Below are 17,826 nucleotides of genomic sequence, written 5' to 3'. Positions count from 1 at the left end.
TCCCCTCTCAAAGGCCAGTCATCTGTTTCCTGCACATTTGAATGAAGCTGCTCCAAAGCACGGATCCTGGGGATAAAGACTGAGTTGCCAGCTGTTGTCCTGTTTCTCACTGGCAGCGTGTACAGGGGATTGACCACAAGGTAGTAAGACCGATTCTCATGCATGATTCACAGAAATAAGCCTCAGGACTCTGGAGCTGTATGGTGCACATGAACATTTCAGCTCTATTTTGTCATACACTGCGACAGAGTCCATCTATCCCCTCTCAAAGGCCAGTCATCTGTTTCCTGCACATTTGAATGAAGCTGCTCCAAAGCACGGGTCCTGGGGATAAAGACGGAGTTGCTTGCCAAAAATTAGCAGCAGTTTCCTTCTCCTTGGCTGGACGTAATTTTGTCTTGCTTTAAGAAAATGATCTAAAAGCTAAAAATTTCATGAGACAAGAATTTAGTCAAAGAGTTTGCTGCTTCCTTGAGCAATATCCAATATCATACGACATTCAGGTAGTACCGTGATGGGTTCAGTCCTCCGAATGTGAGATTTCTTTCTCCCTCCCTTTCTCCCCACTTTTCCCAAAAATCTAAGCAGTCCCGAATCCCTTATTTCATGTGAAGGTGGTTTGTTTGCCACAGGGCAAATGCTGTAAAGTTTGGGAGGCATTCTGGGGTTTTTATAACCGTTTCTGGTTATAAAAATGATTGACAGAAATGATTAACAGTGCTAATGTCCAACCATAACTTCCTTACTTCAGTAGAAATGGGTTCAAAGGACAGGCCTCCCTCTGTTCTTTAGTAACGTTATTAGCCAGCAAGCTGTCATATTTGGGGGACAAAGATTGCTCATTGGTACTTTGCAAGTACTGCATACTTCATTTGTTATGATCGTATGAAATTTATCCTTCTGGAAAGATGCACACAGCTCTTGTGACTTACTTGATCAAAATAATTAACATTCAATTTATTTTCATCTTTTTTCCTGAGAGAAAGAGAAAAAGAGTCATTATTAAATGATGATTGTCAGGAGGCTTTTTGCTTATATAATGGTGAATTTGACTAAGGGTCCCCTGGAACGTGGAGTTGCTTAAATTTGCAGTGTTCCAGGATGTCTCTACTAGCTAGGGCTAGTTTGGGGATTAATGTATGACTTTTGATCATTCCTGCTCCTCTTCTGGTGCATTATTCCAGTCATCGAGGGTGAGCACTCTTGGGATTGCACTTATAACCTATTGTGGGTTCTCCCACGAACAATTCTATTAAAAACACTTTTCATTTTCCTAGGTGCAAATTCAGGAAATGGTCAGGGAGAGAACATGTCTCAGCCAGATGCCAGCTTTCTCAGAGCCTGCCGGGGAGGAGTCTTCATTCATCGGGACCACAACAAATTCCTTCCCCAACTCAGGAGGGACCCATGAGGAACACGCATCATTGGCCCGATACCTGGAGGTAGAAAGCTGTACTCAAGACCCACAGCATGAAAAAAGACAAGACAGAGAACACAACACTCCTAGCCATTGGTGGGAAGACCTTGAACATGAGTTGAGCATCCCAGAAGCCAAGTGTGGAATTCTGTCCCCAGGGGGGCTCTTCGCACATCTCCCCCAGGATGCCAGTGCTGGGCACAGGGACCCTGAGGCTCTCTCTGTCGCTTCCACTGAACACACAGATCCTGCCCTCACCCTGCAAAATGTGTGCGATGGGCCAAGGGGCAGGGAAGTGGCGTGTGTGATGGAGTGTTTTGAAGCTGGTGACCAAGGAGCATGTTGTGATGCCACGGGTCCTCGTGTGGCAGCACCAGTGGATAAATATTTGCCTCAAGAAATTTGCTCCACAGACTTCGCACTGGCAGGAGGTCAAAGCAGAGCCAAATACCTTGCTGTTTCCATTGCTGAGAATAACCATGCAGATGGTGCTGAGGAGAGCTCACCTCAGGCACCAGAGGAGAATATTGTCCAATTTCCTTCCAATGTACAGTTGGGTCATATTTTAAGTGGCCCCACCACCAAACCTACAGAAGACCCACTTTGCATGGCATCCAGTGTACCAAGGGCCCACGGCCATGTCCCCCAGCTCCCAGAGGGAGAAAGTTTCTGTAGCGATTCCCCTCTGCAGATTGATAGCCAGACAGGAGATGAGAGCCAGACCAGGGACAGAGCTGTCAATAGGAGCCTTAAAGAGCACTTCCAGGAAAAAAGAAGTGAAACAAAGCAGAGGATCCAGCAGAGGAGCCTGTCCCACCAGGGTTCTCTTTCTGCAGATGATTCTCAAGAAAGTGTGCCCACCACATCTCCTGCACAAGAGGAAATGAACTGGGTGCCCTTGGAGCACTCACCAGCAAACTCCAGGGAAGAAAGAGGACAGAGCTCAGGCCTGGGGATGAGTGTCTCCATGGTGGATGAAGACAGTCAGGGTCTGAGCAATGTTTCATCTCTCTCCAGTGTTCTTCTGGAGGAGTCTAAAGAGAATGGACTAGGACATCAGGAAGCAGGCAACAAGCTGAAGATTGTAACTCTAGAGGCTCCTGTTTCAGAAATCTGGCCACCAAGAGAACTGACACATTCTGAGTGCAAAGAGTTGGAAGCTGGTCCCATAGTTCCTGACAGGGTCTGGGCTGTACCTGATGTTCTAAAGGCAGATACTGCTGTGCCTGAACTGGACGCCTCTGGAGGAGCAACATTGGCTCACAGTCCGCAGCATGAGTCTGACTCAGCCCTTGCGAATAACAGAGAGATCCATGAAGGTGAAGAACTGGGCCGCAGAGCACACTGGAGCAGTCTTTCCTCCCGGTATTTGAGCCAACCCAGATTCCTGGAGTCATCCGTGGACCCCATAGATGAAAAGGCATTATGTGTTGCAGATCCACTACCAGAGGCTTCCAAAACCGGACGGAAGGAAGATGTTAACAATGTGAGTCGAGGCCAGGGGGAAAACCAACTCGAGGTGGACCATCCTGGCTTCTTTAAACAGTTTCTGACCTGCCCTAAAATCCTAGAGTCCTCTGTCGATCCCATTGACGAAACAAGTTTGATAGAGTGTACAAGAGCTGGACAACAAGTGCCTTCTGAACGCACACAGGGGGTCATCGGAGAGGGCAGTAAATTGAATGATGGAAACTTGGGCCGGAGAGTGGAAGTCCAACCTGCTGTTTTGCAAGTTCCAGAGGAGACCATTCCAAGTGAAAACAGAATCAACAGAAACCAAGAGGACAGTGAGAGAGGGGCAGCCAAACAAAGTCAACACGGTGAGGCAGAAGTGGACGCCCACCCTGCCATTTGGCAAGTCCCGTGTGCTGATGGAGGCAGGGAGAGAACTCCAGGTGGATGCGGCATAAACCGGACACGAGAAGGCACTGGCAGAAGCTTAGCCGAACAGAGTAAAAAGGACAAAGCAGAGTTCACTTTCCCCACGTCACCTCTTCCTAGTTGTCTTGCGATGACGACTCCTGCATCTGTTGTGGTTGACACTCACAATTCCACAGGCTGGATTCATGACATCTCTGAAAATGACTTAGTTGAGCCCCTACATCGTCAGGATGTATTTTCTGACTCAAAGGAAAGAGGAACTATGGAGAATGAGTGTGGGAAACATTTGACCTCTTCTAGCGATCTTACGCGATTGCCTAGTACTTCATCTCTTAAACGAAATAGCACACGCATTTCAATAAGCCATGAAGTTGAGGAACCTAAAACAGAGGAGCCTGAAATTGGGGAAGCCAAACTCCCAAGCTCATCTGTCTCACCAACAATGACTTTGGCATTCATTTCAGGAGAATGTGAGTCAGAGAAAGCCCCCAGGTTACTGCAGGACCTGTGTCAAAAGGGCACCCTGGGATGCGTGAAAAAGCCAAGGGAAAAGGACAGGCTCAGCCACCTGGCAGCCCAAATGGGCAAATTACCAGAGGCCCAACCAGCAGTGACTGGCTCAGAGGAGGTCAAGAAAAAGCAAGAGACCTCAGGAAGTGGACACTTAACTGAGGGAGTAAAGAAGAAAATTCTGTCCAGGGTGGCAGCCTTGAGACTGAGATTGGAAGAAAAAGAAAATGTCAGAGAGAACTCAAGCTTTCTAAAAAAGATTCCTAAACTAGAGACATCGTTATCATGCCCAGATGAGAAAAAAGATTCCAAAAAGTCACCGTGCAAAAGAGAAGGAAAAGGTGAGGCTCTGTTGCTTTCTGTCATTGTTAAAAGTTTGGCTTTGTAAGACCAGGTGCCAAGTTCCTATGTCCTCTTGAGTCCTTTGCAATTAATGGGAGTGCTCACCAGCTGGACACTGTGCTGTTGTTGTGGCCAAGGGGCTTGTGCGTGCAGACCCTGCTTCTCAAACTTGAGCAGGGATCAGGATCACCCAGAGAGCTTGTTAAAACACAGATTTCAGGGCCAATCCTGAGTATCTGATTCAATGTGCATGGGATGTGGCTCAAGAATTTGCATTTCTACCAAGTTCTCAGGAGACCTGGGGGAAAGACCACTGATAAAGGCTGCCCGTAGGCCTGTTTGATTGAGGAAGCGTGATTAATGTGACTTTCTGTTTAATTATCCTTTCTTTAAAAAAAATCGATTAAGAAAAGATTAACAGACGCATTAATCAGAGTAGCTAATTAGTATAATTAAATAGACCACACACTAAGCAGGATTTACAGAACTAATCATTTAGGTACAGTTTGGGATACTCCTCTTTAATCACTGATTTTTCATTAAAATTGGCATAATTGGACCTTGGTTTTTCTTACATATTTGAGTATAAAATTTCTTTCTACCTCACCCTCTCCTTTATCTGAGTCTAAAGTCCTCTTAGGTCTTCGTTCCAGTTCTGGTCTGGAACTTGAGCCTCAGAAGTCCTTGCAATTCAAGCTACTTATACTTTGCCTAGGGAATCATTTCAGTCCCCAAATTCCATTTCTTGGCCTGAATTTTAGCCTCTTTTCTTTCGGAGCTCTTCTTTCCCTTCCCATGCAGCCTGGTAGGAGTCAGAAGAGAAAATACTGCAGCCAGCTACCGCGGCCTGGGTGACCTGGAGCAGAAGCTGTTACGGCCCTGTTTGGTCTGAAGGGAGGCATCTTCTCTTCTGCTAACCCGAGGACTCAGGCTTTGAGGCTGGTGTCTGTTATTCCCAGTCTGTATTGAATGGGCCCTCAGCCCCTGATGCAGAAAGAATCAAACACAAAACTGCCTCCTGAAGAGTCTGGGGGTATCAACTGGGTTATTAGTACTGTGTATATATTTTGAAACATATTTAAAGAGGATGAAGGAATGTTTTAAAAGATCTCAAAAGTGGTTTTGGCTAGAAGGAAACAATCTGTTTGGAATTCCTGTCCATGATTATTCAAGTTCCCCGTGGGAAAGAGGACTTTCCAGGCAGCTCTGCTGTTGAAGAGCTGATGGTCACAGCAGCACACTGCTCAAAGCACTAACGACTGCAAAGGCAGTGCAGGCAGCTTTCTGGGAGGGCTGCAAGCCACAGGATAGAGACCAGCCCAAAGTGGCAGTGAAGGACAGTCACCAGTGCTGCCCAGGACATGGAGACCATCAAGGGGCAAAGCTTCAAAGTTGGGAACATTTGCAGGTGTTCAAACCCATGGGGAGGAAACTGTAACATGGTGGTGCAGGGCATGATTAGGAGTTGGGTTGCTTGGGTTCAAGTCTGGCCTCTGCCACTAACTGGGTGGTCTCAGACAAATGCTTTAGCCTCTGGGTGCCTTACTTTCCTGTAAAATGGGAGTGCTGGTAATAGGACTCATATCAGGTATAAAAATGCAAAGTAATCCAAATGGTGCTTGGCCCAGCAGAAGCCCTCGCAGTTGTCAGTTACTGGTTTTTATTATCATTATTATTATTAAATTAAAAACAAGGATATTTCTATGCCGAGTATTACGCCCATGAGATCAATTAAGAACTTAGTTAAGACGCAAGGTTATTGTGTCTGCACTGATACCAACCTAATCTTAGAAGAAAGACTGGTCCTTGTTCACACAGCCTCTCCTCTCTGAAGAACTCAGGGCCTCCACTGGAAGGTGGCAGCCGTTTGGAGAGGGAGCAGAAGGGGACACTCACCTGGGTTAACCTTGAGTCCACAGCAAAATGGAGTCAAGGGCAGGTTTTGCTCACTCGTGAGTAGGTCCCCACCCTGTGGTTCTATCCCAGCTTCGGAGGAGGTGCTACTGGGGCCACCCCTCTCTCTCTGTGGGGATTTTCTTTGCAGGGAAAGATAGGAAAAGAGGTGCCTGGCACACTGGCATCCACTTTTTTAGGATTACAACTCCCCATCCTAACTACAGCCCAACATTCGGTCATTCCACTGAAAGAGCCAGGGTCCTGACTTAGTAAATAACTGCTTGGTCAACATATTTCTTAATTTACTAAGGACATGCTATTTTATATGGTGACCCCAATTATTTGTGATAATTACTTCATTACGTATTATTAATAAGACTCTGCTGTGTGCACTAATCCACATGAATCAACACAGATGGTGACGTGATGGGACAATGATTCTCTTCCAGCATTTCCCATCTGGGACGGCAGTGTCAGAGGGCTGCCCGTGACAATGGCTTGCTTTTTCTTTTTAACTTATTGCTTTCTATTTGCTCATTATGGGTTTCTGTCTACTGACCGATTCCTCAAGCACACAGAGGTTTTTGGTTCTGGTTTTCCAGTGTAAGCCATAACAATTTCTTTCTTTCTTTTTTGATTTAGTAACATTTATTGGGAGCCAAGTATGAGGGTCAATCCGGGAAGCACCATCCAACTGAGTCAGAGATGTGCTCCCTATTTCATTATTTTTAAATTAAAAAAAAAAAAATGGGGGCTGGCCAGTTAGCTCAATTGGTTAGAGCGTGGTGTTGTAACACCAAGGTCAAGGGTTCAGATCCCCGTACTGGCCAGCTGCCAAGAAAAAAAAAAGAAGTTGCACTGATGAGGCACCAGAGGAAGAAGTCCTCATTCCTTCTCGTGGTGCTGGCTGTTGTACGACTCTGAGTCCTCATCACTGCTGGCTAATGTGCAGTCTGGCACCCACCCTGCCATCCCCAAAGGAGCACAGATTGAATGCCCTCCCGCCAGTGACCTGGTGGGTAGGAGTCTGGAGTGTGTGTATTGGGGGAGTGGGGACTGACTTGGATAATTCTGAAAGAAATCAAACAAACGCTGAGTAAACCTTTTCTACATTCAGAGCTTAGGACAAATGAAGCTTTCTATTCATCAGGGGACTTCTCTGTTGCTTTCCCTGGACAAGTGGCTGGAATGTACACAGAAGAGGACCCTTGCTACACGCCCGGGCTTCCTCCAGCTGGCTCAGCCGCATTCCTACCTCTGTCTCACACAGACGGGGGTCCTTTCCAAAGCCCGGAGGCCCCTTGTCTGAGCCGGCTTCATATCTCCCAAAGACCACCATTTAGTTCTGCCGCCCACTTTATGCCCCTCCCTCCATCCCCCAATTTTCTTTTTGTTCAGTACTCACGGCAGGATATGGCAGCCTTAGGAAGATTTCAGTGTCTCCAAATCACCCATGAAGATGGGAAGGGCTCTTGGAGAAACGGCCCAAATGGGGGAATGGGCTACCTGCACACAGTCCCAGCCGGGCAGGGGCCAGCAGGGCCAGGTGACCAGAAACGGGTTTTGCCATCAGTAGGCACTTGGCATATTCCATCTCTCTCGATTATGCACTTGGCTCCCATCATCTTGTTAGTACTCTTGGCTACTCTCTGGTTGAAGGACTTGTTACCGAACCAGCCCACTATCGCCTCCTGGGCAGAGAATTAGCATTAAAATAGCATCTGTTACCCCAGTGTCTGCCGGCTCCCAGGACAGACCGGGGAAGCACACTGAACACAGGGACGTTTTCACCCACGTGGGAGCTGAGTCCGTGGATCAAACACAGCCTCACTACTGGTGACTGTGGGCTTGGCTGTGGGATGTATAATGTTTTGTAATGAGGTGCACTTTTGTGTTACCAAAGCTGTGGAGCCATGGCACTTGGTTGGTAAGAGACTGACACATTTCCAGTAATCTCACTGCCTACCACATGGTTCTGACCTCTCCGTGGGGGCCTCCGTCTCCTCTTGTTCTAATGTCTATGCTGCCACCCAGTGGCTGCCCCTGCTAATTACACATTTGCCCTGCATGCCAAGCTCTCACCAATTAGCATGGTCATCATTACAAATCGTAATTATTCTTTCTGTCCCTTACCCAATTACTTCCTAACCCCCTTCCCCTCATCCTTTCCCACTTCTAATAACTATAGGTCTGTTCTCTCCTGAAAGTTCAACAAATTCAGCCAATACTTATTGTCGAGTTGCCTTTTACATTTTGGAGGCTTAACCACAATTCCCTTGATAATCCAGATTTTATTCTACTCCCTAATCCCCAGCTCTGATTTTTGACCTGTCTCATCTGATAATCATTTAGACGCATCTTTATGTAGCCCAAGTACTATAGAATAAGTATCTATAATCCCCTTTTAAAAAAAATCTCTCAAGATCTATTTCACTTTGAGTATTGCAGACCTCACCCAAGGAATTTACGTAACAAAAAGCAAGAGTTTTCTATTAGATCGACTTATCCATTTTCCTCCCGCTTATGTTTAGGCAAGCCACATCTCTTCTCAGATACTCAGTTTCCTCATCCATAAATTAGGGATAATAATTATTATCCCTGCCTCTGGGGAATGTTATAAGAATTAAATGAGATAAAATGGGAAAGTCTTTTGCCCACCCTGACCTGCAAATCTCTTTTTCTAGCTCCAGTATTACTGAAAAAGATCCAAGCCGAGATGTTCCCTGACCACTCTGGAAATGTCAAACTAAGCTGCCAGTTTGCAGAAATTCATGAAGATTCTACCATCTGGTGGACAAAAGATTCAAAGTCGATAGCTCAAGTGCAGAGAAGGTGAGATATTTGCCCCTGGTTACTTTTCACAATTGTTGTTTATTTATTTCACAATGCAGTTGTAAAAGAAAATAATAAATTATAGGAAGTGAAAAGGAAAATCGAAGCAGAGAATCCACGCTCACAGTACAAAAGAAGAGTAAGTGAGGGATGTCTGCACGGGGAGGGTGGTGGAGGGTTCTTGCCCCAGCTCTGCACCTTTGAGTTCTGTGGTCTTAGGAAGTCACAGAACATTTCATTACATTTTAAAAATCAAGGAACATGTCAAATAATATTCTAGGCTGAGGCTCTGTCGTCCTAAAGTCAAAGAGCTCTCCTTTGTATGCCTGTGAATTTTGCTTGTGTGTTTTCTGTTTTCATAAATTCCCATTAATCAGGCAAAGGCCAAACAAAACCAAGAAGGTGAATCAAAAGGCAAAAGCAATCCGTGAGGTTACAGGAAAGGAACAGCTACGGAGGGTGACACACAGCCATCTCTAAGATGGGACAACCAGTTTATTTCTGGGTCACAGGGTATCAGAGGAGAGGAGAACAAGGCAAGAGACGAGTGAGAACCGTTGCCGAGAATGGCCCGCGTGGAACGAACCTGGTTAATGGCTTCCTAAGGCACCTTCTTGGCACCGCAGGCCTGTTCGAGTGAACTGATGAACTCAAGCTCATCTGACACATTCTAGAAACACATCGCCTGGTTCAGTGGAAACCAGTGTAGCTCAACTCTCAGAAGCTTCTTTCTGTTGCAGGAAGTCCTAGTTCAGCTCTCTGAGTCATGGGAGATGCTTCTATTCCCGTAATCTTGTTATAAACAGACTGAAAACATGAGAAAATCTGAGTTTTCTGTTTAATTAATCAAATATGTCTGCTTGCGACACGTCTGGAAATTATTTCCAAGATGCGACAATGGAATACTTGAGTTTGAGTTTCGTATCTGTTAACATCACTCCAGAAAAATCTAATTGGATTGTGATTGACATAATGAAGCCCCTTTGCCTAGAGCGTCACCATTATCCTGCCTGTCTTGTGTATGTGTTAAGAAGAATTATAATGGAGAAGAAATGGTTTAATGTTTAAATCAAGGGGGTTCCCTAGAGCTTTATGAAAAAGTGCTAATTATTCATTTTAATTATTTTCTGATACTGTCAGCCAGGAACCATTAACCAGCATTGTCAGTGTTTTCCAATTAACCAGCCTTGCTCTAAGCTCAGAATAGGTGCTTAAATCTTCTAGGTCCCTCTTCCATTTGAGGTGTATTTATGAAAGCCTCACCTTCCTCTAGGATCCCACTGACTCATGGCATGTGGGCAAGGCCCCCACATTCCTAATGGTGTTTGCTTCATTTCTTCTCAGCGACAGTGTCTAGCTTGCTGGGACCCACAATACACGAGACAATTTGAGAGTCATAACTCCTTTATATATTGAGAGATCATTTACAATATTTTTGGTGGGTTTTCAAATGATAACTAATTTCTCTCACCCCTATTTCTAGTTGAGTGTTTTGTTTTACATGTCCCTTTAGGAAATATCTCACTGCCTTGTTGAGGTGTTATTTCCAGAGTTGAAATCTCTCAAATATGGGCCGGCCCGGTGGCGCACTGGATAGTGCGCCGCTTGGGAAGTGCGGCGGCGCTCCCGCCGGAGGGTTCGGATCCCACATATGGACCGGTTCCCGCTCACTGGCTGAGCGAGGCGCGGGAGCAACGCCGAGGGTTGCGATCCCGTTGCCGGTCCCCGGTCCGGTACGGGGGCAACACTGAGGGTTGCGATCCGTTGCCGGACACGGAAAAAGACAAAAAAAAAAAAAACCCTGGTGCAGACAGATAAAGCCCGTCTGCCAACTGGGGCCACCGCCTGGTGGCATCTGATCCAGATCAATATCCATTTTACTGACTGGTTTAGTTTTTAACTTGGGATAATCTGTATAAAACGTACTCAGTTCATGGGCCAGAAGAACGTGTTGTGAAAACATGAAATGAAGAGAAGGGACTTCTCTTGGATAGATTTTGGTAGACTATACAATACAGTAATGACAGCGGGATTCTGGAATGACCCCCTGCGGGGTGTGGGCAGCAGGCACAATGGTCTCCATTGCCGGACCCGGAAAAAAAAAAAAAAAAAAAAAAAGAAATCTCTCAAATAAAACATAAACAGGTAGTAAAGGTTTTCTTGAATTTATTAAATAATGAGGAAACCAGTAAAGCTGTTCAAAGGAGCATTTGAGGAATGGAGATTTATATACTCTATCAGGCAAGGGAATGCGGAAATAAATATTCAAATAGATATAAAACTGGTTAATGTTTGAAAGGTAATAAAACTTGAGGGTTACCTTTTCTACTGCATAGAAACCCACAAGTTAACGTGTAACTTAAAAGTGTCTGGGGAGGTTCTATTTAAATGGTGAACAGCAAAGTCAACACAGGAGCATTCTCCTGTAACTAAATAATGCTTGGGTGAGCCTGTTGAACAGTGACCTACAAAGGACATGCAACCATCCTCTTGCCTTTGTCCCCAAGTTTTGGATGTTATCCTTAACAGGCTAAAGTTTGGAAATTAGGTGTCAGAGCACTTTCCTGTGGCTAGGACAAGGACTAGTATCCTCTGAGGACACCAAGAAGAAGAAAGTAGAAGCTCGTTCTGAGTAACTGTGGAGCAGTGGTAGGTCCTGGCTCCATGTAGATCACACGTTGGCACCTCCAGTGCTACACTGGACATCACTATCTTCTTGGTAACCAGGAACCCACTCCACACTCTGGGGAGAGAGGTACTCGGTGTACCCTGGGCTTTTTCAAAGGGCAGTTGTCAACATGGGGTAGACTGGCTGACAGCTGAGCCAGGTCTAGGAGACACATCATTCCTGCTGGGCTACCAGTGAATGACGAGCTGGTGGCTGCTGAGAGTAGGTTCTCATCAGATGGCCACAGGAAAGACAACCCACGGACTTAGCCCAGAGTGGATGGTGTGCAGAGGGTGCTGCCACCTCCCCCTGGCTCCTTGGGGCTGGTAATGGATGATGGGCTCTCTCAGAAGTCCCTGGGTTGGAACACTCTCCCTCCATCAATTTCATTCTTGGCAGTGTTACTCTGATCGCACTGTGGACATAGGCTTCTTTTGCATTTATCTCCGCAGCTAACCACCACTCCTGTTCAGCCCCGTCTGCATTTGGCCATTTCCTCCCCTAAGGTAAAAAATATTTGTCCCTTACAAGGTAACAGGATGTGAAACTGAGCTTTTCCCTCTTGGTTCAAAAAGGTGCAAGATCACTTTTTTCACTTTCTTTTTTTTTTTTTTTTTTTCCTTTTTGTCTTTTTTCGTGTCCGGCAACGGACCGCAACCCTCAGTGTCGCGCCCGTACCGAACGAGGACCGGCAACGGGATCGCAACCCTCGGTGCTGCGCCTGCCCCTCGCTCAGCCAGTGAGCGGGAACCGGTCTGTATGTGGGATCCGAACCCTCGGCAGGAGCGCCGCCGCACTCCCAAGCGGCGCACTATAGCAGTGCACCACCGGGCCGGCCCCTCACTTTTTTCACTTTCCACACCTGTATTGGTATTTTCTTTTGTCCATTGAATTAGTCCGTTTCTCTTGCTTATAACAAAATACCTGGAAGTGGGTAATTTATAAGAAAACAAAATGTATTGCTTACAGTTTCAGAGGCTGGGAAGTCCAAAATTCAGGGAATACATTTGGTGAGAGTTTTTTTTTGGTGATGGCTTTACAGCAATGCAGGGGTCTCACATGGCAGAAAACAGTGGAGCAGAGACAGAGAGCTCCTCATGTGCTCTCCTTATAAAGCCCTCAGACCATGCCCCTGACCACCATTACTAATCCATTCACTACTGCATGGTCCTACAATCTAATCACCTCTTCAAGGCCCCACCTTTCAATGACCATAATAGGATTCCCCACCCTCCCAACAGTCACAGCGGGGACCAAGTTTCTAATACCTGGAACTTTGGGGGACATAACTGAAGCTTCAGTGAGTTTGGGGTGGGGGACATTCAATCCACAGCATCCATCTCCTCCAAGAGTAGGAGGTCCTCAGGGGCAAGGACTGTGCCTTTTTTCCCATCATTGAATCCCCCAGTACTAAGCACATAGCTGACACTCAACACATTCTGTTGAACATAACTCTTGGGAATTTAAAGAGATAATTTTCTTTCATGGAGAAAGCCCAGCNGGGGCAAGGACTGTGCCTTTTTTCCCATCATTGAATCCCCCAGTACTAAGCACATAGCTGACACTCAACACATGCTGTTGAACATAACTCTTGGGAATTTAAAGAGATAATTTTCTTTCATGGAGAAAGCCCAGCAATACTACTGCTCCCCATGCTAATGGTAAATGACCACTAACAAGGCTAGGCTTTTTGGTAAAGCTTCCCATAGCTAGTGTCGGTTTCTTCTCACGACGCATCTAAGAGGTGGTCTTGCTCTTTCTGACTTCACAGACGAGGAGGCTGAGGGTGGGAGCCTAAGTAACTTGCCTGAGGTCAGCCTCAGGATTGGAATCCAGGCCTGTCTGACTCTGAAGTCTTTCCTCCCAGAAGAAAGCCTTGGGTGGGAGTGATGGGCCGAGACAGAAATATCTTCCTGGTTCTGGGCCAAGTGTTGCAGTATTTCTAGGCTGGAAGGAAAATTTTCATGGGACAATTCTTCTAATTCAGCCCCCAGTTTTTCAGGTGGATCCTGACTTCTCCTTTCAATGACAGAAACACTGCACTGGGCTGTGGAGCCCTGGAGCCCTGGAGAAGGACATTCCACCAGCCCCCCTGGAGACTCCGTCAGCGTTTTACTGTCCTGCCAGGAAATCTTCCCCTTTTAACTGGGCTTGTCATGTCCATTTTAACCATGCATTCAGGCTATGTTCAAAGGCCCCATCAGTGGAGGAAGTATTATAATTTAGTGGATGTTGTTTTAAACCACTGGTACATCCCAGAAGAGTCACTTATAAATCAGAGACTTGAGATCTATTGAAAAAACAACCAATAATGAACACTTTTGTTGAATGTGCAACAGAGAAAAACTCAAGATAAGTGGATTTTTTGTTGTTAAACTATGAAATTAACCAAAACTGAAACAGGCAATGCACACACACGTATGTGATCTTGGTGGATGTTTAAATAAACTTTATTATAAAGAACAAAACTAGAATATTTGAATATCATTTTTTGATGCAAAGTAAGTTTTTTGTCTGAGATTTTGGAATAAAGATTGTGGCTCTCACCATAATTCAAATTATCCCAGACTTGAGGATTGGAACTGTAATTTACTTGGGGAGGTAACTTAACAAAGTCAAGATCATTTGCTTAAAAAAAAAAAACAAAAAACCTCTCTATGCCTCAGTTTCCTCATCTGTGAACTGGGACTAGTAATTGTACTTCTCTCATTGGATTGTTCTGAGGACAACGTGAAATAGATCAATGCCTGGTATGTGCCAAGTGTTCAATACACATTAGCTGTCATCATCACCACCACCACCAACAACAGTTCTTATGTTCATCGAACAGTGTCTGGAACTTAATAATATCGAGTGGGTGATTGGGTGGGTGGCTGGGCTTCAGCGAGGAGTACGCTATTTAAAAGAACCCTCATTCATGAATCCTTAAAAGCAAAGGACCTCTTTCTCTTGTCCTTTATTGTGTCTGTTTGGGTTTGGATTTGGAGTTATCAGATTTCCTTCAAGTACAGGAAACCTGGATTAGTAACATAATTGAGGTGAATTCTGAGCAGAAATGTTAACAACAGCGCCCAGAATTCACAATTCCAATCTTTGCTCTCGGGGCAGTTAACCCCCCTAGATGTTTCTGTGTATTCACATGGCATATTGGAGTGAGAGTGTCATACTAAAATGTAATGACCCTGCCTATGGAGGAGTAACTTATTTAAAAAGTTTATGGCAATCCTGTCCTTTAGTCAGTCCATTGCCTGAAAACATGAGGGCAGGGAAAGCGTTTGTTTCTGTCTCCTTAAGCACATTAGAAAAGTGCACCTTTAGAACGGATGACGCGTGTAAATGTTAACATCCCTCATTACAGCGCAGGGGACAACTCCACTGTTTCCTTTGCCATCGCTCAAGCCAGTCAGAAGGACCAGGGTCACTATTACTGCTGCATCAAGAACAGTTATGGAAAAGTGACTGCTGAGTTTAACCTCACAGCAGAAGGTAAACCCCAGCTTTCTGGTTTCAAACAAAAACCGCTAGTCCCTGCCGGTTCAGAATGGACATTTGTACTGAAGTCATCCTCCTCTCTGTCTTCTAGTTCTCAAACAGCTTTCAAGTCACCAGGATGTAAGAGGTAAGCCAACCTGGGTCTGCCTGTCCGAGGCAGTGGGCTTTCCCTATAGCGTGCAATGGCTCCTGGAGCATACGGTGGCAGCACCCCTCCCCTGGGCTCTTCCGACCCGGCGGGAGAGAGCCACGGAATGACTGGAGAATGCACGCAATTCATCAGCTGTTCCAACGGGGTCACAAGGGCCCTACTTCCCATTGCAATTCTATTAGGCTGCGAATATCCAGCAGAGTGTCATGTACAAGATGAGGCTGCAGCGGTGTGGTTTTGGGGAACACGTGGAGGGGGACTTAGATTTGACCTTGTCCTTTAAGCACTGGGTGTGGTTCAGCCCTTCTGCATGGGGTTTCAGCCTGGCACTGGCCCAGCATGTTTTCTTTCTTCAGTTCCTTTTTCAGTTTGCCTAGCTGAGCAGATTCCCCAAGAGAGCGGGGCATGTGGAGAACGACTCCATGTGTTTGCATCATAGTGAAAATTAAAGATGGGTTTCGTGCTTTCTTTTGGCCGAACAGGTATAGCAATGGTCCACCAGCCACTGCCTCTGACCCACACGGTGCTGCAGGGTCACCCATTCAGCTTTCCATGGTTTGGTGGGATCCAGCCTTGCCGTGTACTTCCTCTTAAGGAAAATTACCCGCCCGCCTATCTATGCCCACCCATGCCCACCCCTACCCAGTGGTGTGCTGGCAAATATTTAACAACCTGCTGGGGGTGGGGAAGCCCTGATTTGTAGAGTTTTCCAATTTCTGTGGTGTAAATAATCTCAGCATGGCCAATTTTAAACTACCAATGTGACATCATAAATCGGGGAGCTGGGAAGAGATGCCCATAAGCAGCTCTCAGGAGCTGGGGCAAGGAGCTCACCCCTGCAGACCTCCTCACCCCCAGGTCACCACAACTCTTAGCACAGGGTAGGACCCTGGGGCAGTTTTAGGAGAGCTATGGATAAAACTCTTGATAATTAAATGGAGTTAGCATCTTAAAGATTTACTGCATGTGCTAATTTTTAAAGCAAACAAAACACCTGAAATCTCTGTGAAAACAGGACAATAGAAGTAATCAAGATGCACTGACATCCAGTAATTTAAAAGTAAGAAACTGTGGGCCGCCCGTGGCGCCTCGGCTCGGGAGAGTGTGGTGCTGATAACACCAAGGCCACGGGTTCGGATCCCATATAGGGATGGCCGGTTTGCTCACTGGCTGAGCGTGGTGCTGACAACACCAAGTCAAGGGTTAAGATCCCCTTACCGGTCATCTTTAAAAAATAAATAAATAAATAAAAAATAAAAGTAAGAAACGGAACTGAGATCTCGACTTAGACATGTTCTAGCAAATATTGTGGTATTTATCCAAAATAATAAACGTAAGGACAAGTGGTGGACTAATGGCTACAAAACCATGCTGTCTACCCTCAGTGAATCATGGTGCAGTATACGCATGAATTGAAACATCACACTGCACCCCACAAATGTGTACAAGTAAATGTTAAAAACAAAAAGTAAAGATAAATACAAGATCTTCACAAACCTATTCAAATGCTGAATACCTGTCTTTAGTGTGCAGCGTACTTGTGCTGTAATCTAAAATCATTCCCCCAATTTGCTCCCACCTCCCCAAAAGCCAAAATATGCACACACACAAAAAAATCCCCTTCTTTCTTATCCTTCAAAAAACAAAAGGACTTTCAGAAGGGAGTCTCTGTTTCACCAGCTTCTTAGCAGTGATTAGCATTCACATCTATGACTTTATTAATTCACGCTTGCATAAACACATTTCTCAAAGTTTTCACCAGTCAGAAATGAGACCCCAGCGGGGATAAGCTATTCGTCACCTGGTGGAAATGGTGCTGCTGTTGTACCCTGGTGACTCCAACTGTGGAGTTTGGGTTTGGAGCCTGATGACATCGCATTTTCCCAGCTTCTGACCCCATGACTGGGGGTCCCAGTTTAGTGGACTCACCAGGCCCAGGAGGCCATACCTGGCCTCGCCTTACCCTTATGCCTTCAGATGAAGAAGCTGAAAATTACTTTTTTTTTTTTGTCTTTTTCCGTGTCCGGCAACGGATCGCAACCCTCAGTGTCACGCCCCCGCCACGCTTCCCAAGTGGTGCACTATAGCAGTACGCCACCGGGCCGGCCCCGAAAATTACTTTTAATTCAACTTTTTTTATTTGGAGAATCTCTCTCTAAACATTTTATTAATTTAATTCTCTATAGGAGGAACAAATAACATTTTACAAATTGATATCTAATTAAAAAACTAACAAAACTAAGCTCATTGGAAAGTGAGAGATGAACGATGGGCCAGAGGAAACACAAACCAGCCCAATGCAACAATGTTGTTACATTTTATGAATCTATTCATGGATTGCTTTTCTTTACCTCTATGTTAGTCCATTTCTGTTGCTTATAACAAAATACTTAAAACTGGGTGATTTATAAAGAAAACAACCTTGATTGCTTACAGTTTCTGAGGCTGGGAAGTCTAAAGTCCATCTGGTGGTGGTGACAGTGACCCAGGGGTCTCATGTTTCAAGACGGTAGAAGCAGAGAGAGCAGAGAAAGAACAGAATGAGAGACTCTCCTCTTCTTTTAAAGCCCTCAGAACCACTCCCCTGACCACCATTTTTAATCCATTCACTACTGCACAGTCCTACAATCCAATCAC

At 45.6% G+C, this 17,826-nt stretch overlaps 1 protein-coding gene across 1 annotated transcript in view; it reads left to right on the top strand.

Moving 5' to 3' along the window:
• Window positions 1–1,277: 1,277 nt before the first annotated feature.
• The window catches only part of ALPK2 (alpha-kinase 2), a gene marked incomplete at its 5' end in the record, with an annotated part of 44,210 nt that continues 27,661 nt past the window's right edge, over window positions 1,278–17,826 (top strand). Inside the window, 4 exons of the mRNA XM_008570215.1 lie at window positions 1,278–4,149; window positions 8,731–8,878; window positions 14,905–15,032; window positions 15,130–15,165. Coding sequence (XP_008568437.1) covers window positions 1,278–4,149; window positions 8,731–8,878; window positions 14,905–15,032; window positions 15,130–15,165 — 3,184 coding nt within the window. The remainder of the gene's footprint in view (window positions 4,150–8,730; window positions 8,879–14,904; window positions 15,033–15,129; window positions 15,166–17,826) is intronic.

This window comes from Galeopterus variegatus, unplaced genomic scaffold (genome assembly GCF_000696425.1).
Source record: "Galeopterus variegatus unplaced genomic scaffold, G_variegatus-3.0.2 Scaffold582, whole genome shotgun sequence".
Lineage (NCBI taxonomy): Eukaryota > Metazoa > Chordata > Mammalia > Dermoptera > Cynocephalidae > Galeopterus > Galeopterus variegatus.
This window is presented reverse-complemented; position numbering and strand designations above follow the sequence as displayed.